General features: G+C 39.0%; 1 protein-coding gene across 1 annotated transcript; it reads right to left on the bottom strand.

Moving 5' to 3' along the window:
* Nucleotides 1-1677: 1677 nt before the first annotated feature.
* Nucleotides 1678-7140, bottom strand: LOC114539280. The gene is made up of 3 exons (XM_028559910.1): nucleotides 7000-7140; nucleotides 6111-6930; nucleotides 1678-1799 (listed from the first exon to the last, which is right to left on the bottom strand). Exons 1-3 carry the CDS (start codon nucleotides 7138-7140, stop codon nucleotides 1678-1680), a joined length of 1083 nt encoding a protein of 360 aa, XP_028415711.1.
* Nucleotides 7141-8121: the final 981 nt, after the last annotated feature.

Genomic DNA, 8121 nt, shown 5'->3' on the forward strand with positions numbered 1-8121 from the left:
TCATTCATGCCTTGACCATGATCCGGAAAAACAGTTGATCGAGAGGATTTATCAACGAAGAAATGAAGTGATTGCTCTCTTCACAAATCATCTTGCTTCGTAGTTAATCGCTTGAACGAATTTGCCGCCCATCTTTGCTGACACAAGCTCTGAACACAATCTCGGCATACTTTAGCACAGAAAAGACTGACGTTGACGGATATGTCAAACCCTCTTTGGTTTACGAAATGCGTGAAGGCCACGTTGATGATCGACTCTTGCCTCATCGTAATCGTGGTTATTCAACTGCGAAGGACGTGATGCAAGTGAGATTACGCATGCCTTGCAAACTTCCCAGGTAATTCTTTTACAAGCTTTCCAACGATAAATCCACCAATATAATATAAAATATTTATTCTCAACAAATTCTGAATGTCCCTGTCGTTTCCAAATGTTCTACAAATATTTCTTCGGATTGGGTAAAACCGTTAACGTTGTTTTGAGATGCCACAGCGGCAGTGTGCCTTTTTCTGTGAAAAATTGAGATACTGCCAATGATATCTTTCTTAGGGCATACTTTAATTGTATAGACTGTTTGGATTGTTGCTCCAGCCACCATTTGATCTTATACAGGAAAACAACAACTCAATATGATCTTGAGAAAATTTGTAGGGCAAAAATTAATGTACTCGAATGGATTCTCATGGAGTTGCCCTGAGGGAGATCATGTAAGCAGCATGGACCATCACATGTATGTGGCAAGGATCTAATATTACATACACATGGTAATCTTTTGATGGATGTTGAAATTTGGTAATCATGGCGTTGTGCTCGGTACCAAATGTACATACAACCTATGTCCCGAATTTAGGATCCTGCCTATTCGCAGGTGGGATGATTGACAGGACCGGGGGGGAGGAGCAGAGCGATAAGGAAACACGAGGAGAGACAAACGAAACGTTTACCGAGAGAGTTTAAGGGAATTTTTGTATTTTATTTTACTTTTTCATATTAAATATTTATTTTTACTTAATGTGAGTGTGTGCCGAATTACGGGTCGGTACATTTGGTGCCGTGACCAGGATTATTACGAAGGAAAACAACAACGAAGTGCGCATATTTTTGCGATATTTAGGCATCCATATTTGTGACCTTCCACGGGAAAACGTACGTTAACGATATTTCGTTGAAACGGCAAAACGAACGGATAACGAACGGGTAGTGAACGATCTGTCATAACGTTTCAACGAACCAAAAAACGTTTTGACGAATTCAGCTAAAAATGTGGACGTTTAAAGTCGAGAATACGAACGGATAAATAAACGTTCAATCTGAAGCCGTTTGAACGATTTATGTTTATGAACGGTTTTAACGAATTAGTCTGAACGCCTGTTGCGCATATGATTGACGCAAGATATTATTGACTAATAGGAAATATTTTCAAACACGTAACATGTGTTGGCGCAAGTATGCATGTGTGTACATATAAATAGCTATACCTTCATTTGAATGTTTAACTAAATTTATTAGCTAAACTACCTAAATCACATTATTTTATACTTTATATACATATATACATTTGCATTTTGCATCAAAATTCGGGTTTATTCGTTAGAAAGCCTTCAGTTATTAGTACAAATTATCATCGTTATGTCAAATTAATCAATGCATCATCTGCAACTATACCCATCAAAATATTCAGCGCGTGTTTATTTGCAACAACGTTACAGATGTTGTAAATCTCTCCACGGACAAACTGTATGTATGGGTGGTTAAAGACATATAAACACATAATGCATGCATCCGTTTTATTAACACGGCTCTAAACCGAGAGTAAACGAAGATTGCAATAAATGGCCTGGCTTCGATAATAATATCATAGGCAATGTCATTGGTCACCGTCTCAGTTTGGTTGAGTTTCAGCTACTGGATACATATTTTATGTTAAGCTAAACACAAGAGATTTCCATTGTACACTATTGCTTATACTCTTTGACGCGCAAACGACTAAATTAATTAGCGCAAGGTCAAGTTGTTTACAGATGATAACCAGACATTAATTAATAACAGTTATACAGAATTATTCTGTCAGAATATCGCATACGCAAAGTTCGTTTGTATGCGAACCAGCGTAGTATATAACGTATGCTTGCATGCTGTCAAAACTTATTTGGTATAAATAGCCTACTACATTAAATATCCAAACCATTTATGCACGTGAGAATCCCCATTTAAATTTCAGCAATGCATTGCGCGGTAATAGAATATTTAAAATACAAGCTTGGATATTTACCTAGTGCACACAATATGTTCCGTGCGGCAATAGTCTCTAGCTGCGGTCAAGCTTGTCGCGGAATGTCGCCTATACACAGTACTGTCAGTAGCAACTAAGGGCATTATTATACCTTAAGAATATTATGATAATAATCTATTTTATCGACTGCATGCACCAGCCTGATAAAGTGGCCCAGTCATGACTTTCCTTATATCATAGCTAATGTTTCATTTAGTGTTCATACCTGGTAGGCTATTAGCCTTTACATATGCACGCGTTAAAACGCCTTGACTTCTCCATAGATGCTAATATCCAGCAAATATTTGGGACAGTCTTCGCGAAATTATTGGTAAAGATCTTTACCCGCGCGCTCACGGCTCACGCACGCATAAACAGTTGATAGGCGCCATTTCAAATTTGCTCATTTTGCCGCTCTAGCTGGCAGGCTTCAAGGTGCAATGACCATGCATAATTGCAATTTAATATCCGGAATGTAATTTCTCATCAACGGAGCCCAAATCAAAATTAGTGAAAATTTTCCTGTTGCCCAACAACTGATGTGTTGTCCAAGCAAGATAAATTCCAATGCTCCTTTTCTAATGAATTATATATAGCGAAATATATGTAGGAAAATATCTGAAAGGTCAAACTTAAATGTTTGTAAACGTTAGCTTGGCAACTTGCCCTTTGGGCTTGCGTCAGCCCAGTTGTGCGCAAGGAAGGACTGCACGCACTTTAAAACATAGCGCAAAACTCAACCTCACAAAACACGGAGTTTATTTTTGTAATAAACAATGTCACACAATGAACATGCATCATTGATATAGGTTCATTACTTTCATACAGTCTGTATCATTTATACGATTTGAGCCTTTTCCGCGTTCCACGTTTCCGATTCGAGGAGCAAGTCGAGAGAAATCAAATTACAACCAAAATATACATGGGGAGTGAATTGTGCTGAAATGTGCACATATCAATATATATGAAGTATTTTTTTGTAAATTAAGAGTCTAAATAAATATTTACAATGCATGAGTTATATTTATGCCATAAGTTATATTTATGCAATTGCCACCTTTCAACATGCCAGCAACGATGTCGATCGAGCCAGATGGCTTAGATCTCGTTGTAACCCTACGGAACGCGCGTTAGGTCACTGTATTTATGTCTTCAAATATTAGCTAGGGTATTTCAATTGTTGTATAATTTGTATTAAAAACAACGAATTTCAAGCTGAAATGTCCGTCCTAGGATGCGGTCCTTAATTTTGAATATATTTTAATCAGTAGCTGCTTCGTACGGAGGCCCAGCTAGATAAGTTTATCAGATGTAAATAAATTAGCTATATAATACACATGGTTTACAAGTACGATATTAATATGTAACACGCAAAATCCCTCAATTCATTTTAAAATCGGCATGGTGGAAAGTACGGAGTGCGGAGTACGGAGTCGGAGTACGGAGTCGGAGTACGGAGTCTGAATTAGACTCCGTACTTTCCACCGTGCCGGGGGGATCGGTGGAAAACACGGAGTCTGTGCTAAAAGTAATTGTAAACGCTTGACATTCGATTATAACTTGACTCCGTACTTTCCACCGTGCCAGGGAGATCGGTGGAAAACACGGAGTCTGTAATAAAAGTAATTGTAAACGCTTGACATTCGATTCTAACTTGACTCCGTATTTTCCACCGTGCCGGGGGGATCGGTGGAAAACACGGAGTCTGTGATAAAAGTAATTGTTGGGCTTTTAATATATAAATAATTTTAATTTAATTATATATGAAAATAATCATTCCGTTTATTCCGTTTATTAAAAGAGTAATTATCTCAATGTTTAAAATAGTGTAATAACTAATAATTAGATTCTAACTATAGAGTCAGAAAACGCAGTATTTCTGCTTAAAGTACTTGTAGGGCAAGCGCTGCTTTCTTTAAGGAAAAGTTTCTTTATTTTAGCATTATATTACCCTCAACTTTGAACATAACAAGAACTTTTTTTATGTACGAAAATGCCATTCGTTTTGATTGATGGAGTAATAATCTCAACTGCCAGTGGCGTAACCATAACGATAATTTGGGGAGGAGGGCATATTCATATCATTATTTGTGATACGCAGGATTAATTTCTTTTAAATTTCTATTCCGGCAATTGTTTTCACAGTCTGTTAACATGAATATATGAATATGCCCCCCCCCCCAATTATCAATGCTGGTTACGCCACTGAATATCAATCTTTAAAATAATGCAATAAATGACATAATTATAATTTAAATAAACAATTATAATTAAATTAACTTGTAGGTACACCACGTAAATATTAAATAGTGAAAAGCTTTCGGTCTGTTAACCCGGATCTTATCAGTGCAAAGGATGAAGGTCCGGGTTAACGGACCGAAAGCTTTGCAGTATTGAATACTTACGTGGTGTACCTAAAAGTTAATTTAATTATTAAAGTTGCCATGCAAACATTTAGGAAAGACAAACTATAAGTTCATTTCAATGAAGTGGTAGTGAATGGGAAGAAGGTGTGGCTTGATTTCTTGTGGAATGACGCAAATTCCTCTTACAAATCTAGCCTCCTTTCTCAGAACACATCCTCTAAAGCAATGAAAGTAAACGTTTGAAAGTTTATGGCATACTCTCCCTTGGGACATCCATTCTCTGGCCATCTTTGACACAATCACCAAATCATTCGGAGCTTCAGGTACAACACCATTGCGTTTTAGTGGGTTCCCGCATCCAAAGCAAACAGACGTTTGACTTGGACAAAACTGCAGAAGATAAAGCATGAATTGCCCAGGATTTGGTGTTGGGAAGCCTGGTGTGCAAGGTAGTAACTGAGGAACCCAAGATGATGTGTGTGGTCCATCAGGGAATTGCGGCGCTGGCGGGATATAACTCACAGATGGTTGTTGGCTCTCAAGTCGAGATATTTGCGTCGCAGGGTGAGGTATTATTGATGGAGCATGTAAGGATAAGGGAACAAAAGGTTGTGGTGCCAAAGTGGAATCATCGGGGGTATGGCGATCAGTCTCATTCCTCTTGTCACTGACCCGAGGTATAACTCTCGAAACTTCTTTGCTCGCTTTGTTTCTACCAACCCTTCTTGGCGCTTTCTCACCCTTTCTCCCTCGACCTTTTGGCATTCCAAAAGTTATAGCTTTGGAGAAATTAACTCCACCAGCATTGCGCTTGGTGCACGAAAGCCACTTAATGAAGTCCGCGATCTTCTTTTGCTTTATGCTGGCGGAAACAGTGTGCGCGCAAACGGACGAGGAAGAAAAGCCGGGACAATCGCATTCCACCTTTCCATTTGGAAACAGATTCACGACGTGAGGCTTCCGTGGATTAGTTGCAGATTCCACAACCATCGTATCACTTCCATGCGATAAAACTGCTCCCTCTTTCTCGATTAAAGCAAGAGCTTTCTGAACAATGCTTGAGAGAATTTCATGTGGAATCCAATCTATCCTTTTTTCCAGGAACATTTGCAATATGGCGTTGTCGGAACCTCGGACAACTTCGGTGATGCTGACTATACTGGAAGACGCTTCCTCCAAAGGAACCGTGTGGAGTTTCTGCAAAGCATTTTTCTTTTGCTCTTCTCTCATGGATTCCCATTCTTGGCTTGATACTTCGAGATGTTTAAATTTCTCTCTAAGTTTGTACTCTCCACGGCCAAGAACAGCTAACTCAACCTCTTGTTTCTGTTGATTGACAAGTTTCGACAAACAAACAGAGAAGGTGAATTCGTCGATTTTCTTTGCGCTTTTGCACTCGGATTTCACAAATTCTTGGATCGACCGATTCGTTTGTTCTGATCGGTTTGTTGTGAAACGATCAGGAGGACAACCTAGACCAGCTCTTTGGCGTACTATACTGATAACGGAATTGATGAATTCATCACGTTTTCTGGAGACAAACCAGTCATAAAAGACTTGGCCTTTAGTATGAAGGGAAGACCATCTCTCCTTTAGATTAACCAGCATTGTATCGAACGCTTCCGCACTCTTGGCATCCGTTAATCCACTTTCTACAATATCGCTATGCCTCCTGCCAAATATATCGGTGATGATTTCAACTTTACTTTGTTTTGGGATTTGCAATTCTTGCAGCTTCCTTTCGACATTTTTCTGCAAATGTAATTCGCAAAGCAAGTTAATTGATCGATCAAAGTTGTTTCGAAACCCTGAGATGAGGGCCTGTTCATCATCCGTGCCGAATGCCAATAGGTCCCGTAAACCTGGTTCCAGTGTTTTCAGTGTTGCACTGAAGCTTGAATACGTTTCTTCTGTTTTCTTATTGTGAAGTAAAACTGGGCCGATTAAAGATGGGTGCTTTCCGTCGCGTCTGTTTTCGAGCAGCAGATGTTGATAAGTTATTGGCGTGACATTGTAATGTCCAATATCAAAGGTTGGATCCACGGTAAATGGACGAAATTCTACGGGATTGCAGCAGAACCGCTTTAGGTCATTTAATTGCCTGTCCGACGTCATAACACAAAGCGGCTCAGGTGCGACTCTTACATCTCTTATAAAGGCTGTACTTCTATTTGACGCTTGCTTTTTGCTTTCTCCGAGTAGGCGAAACCAAGGATCATCGTCGTTGGCGTCTTCTGATAGTGTTTTCCTTTGCCGTTTACTTTTCTTTTTATTTCTTGAAAAATCCTTAACCTGTACGTAAAATTACATATTAAATTCTTCTTTAACGCGCAATATGGAAATTTTGTATTTATGAGTTACCTGTTGTCTATCTCGAGGCACCATTCCTATACCAGAACAACTGGAAATTCCTCCAAAATCCTCTGCTACGGTCTTGTGCACGACCTCACGTGGATTCATTTCACCCTTTTTTCTTTCAGAAGGGCTTTCGTACTCTCCCATGTTCGGACGTATGGACCACGTGACTCTGATTTGGCGTTTTTATGTTGTCGTTGAAGAATTGGATGTTCCTTTCCCCCTTTGAACGAGTATTGGACCAGACAATATCTGTGGATTTCACCTTCAGGCCCTGCGACGTGATAACATGCATACAGTATATTTAATCAAATTGTTTTCTCAGTATTTGCGCCCATACACATCTCTTGCGTGATCGTGGTATTATGCACTAACTTCTATATACTAAACGTCCAACTATTGGAAGAAGATTAAATATGTTTGTACTTACAAATTATCGTATCGATTCGTTTTCTGAAGTCGTCTTTCATACCATCTTTTAAACAATAATATTCCCTTTTGAGATGAACTTCTTCATCTGACCTAGCACATTGAATCCATTCATCGCCATCTCTTTGAAACCCAAATTTGTCGTTACTGTTGTTTTGCCAACTTCCTGCATCGTCACACTTGATATCACTATTTGACTTCAAGGCTTCAAGGTCTACAATGAAGGAGACGTGGTGCTCAACGCACATTGGTTGATGGCTACACACTATTGCAGAAGAGACAGAGCTGTTAGGCTTTCCAATATTGTAGAGCAAGTGCATCTCATCATGAGGAGAAAGAACTTTCTTGTTTCTAGAGAACACAGGAAGAAGAAGATTTCCTTTGTAATAGTCGATGCTGTCGGATGTATCTGCATCGCTACTTTCATCGGTGCTATCCACTCTCGTTCTTCTTCTAAAACAAAGCATCATTTTAAATAAATTAAGAAAAAGTGCACTTTATAACATTCGTCCTGCGGCATACATCTCATAATGTTAATTCTCAAGTTAAAATCTAATTTACCTTAAGACATTCTCGAAAATTGAATCTGTAGACTCATTGCTGCTGTTAAAATCCATTTCACTATATGTTAGCGCTGCATCTTCGTCTCTACTTTTTAAGCCCCCGACATCAATCAGTTTGGATTCAGCCATTGAGGTT

Source organism: Dendronephthya gigantea, unplaced genomic scaffold (genome assembly GCF_004324835.1).
Source record: "Dendronephthya gigantea isolate DGI-Jeju-01 unplaced genomic scaffold, DenGig_1.0 000003F, whole genome shotgun sequence".
NCBI lineage: Eukaryota > Metazoa > Cnidaria > Anthozoa > Malacalcyonacea > Nephtheidae > Dendronephthya > Dendronephthya gigantea.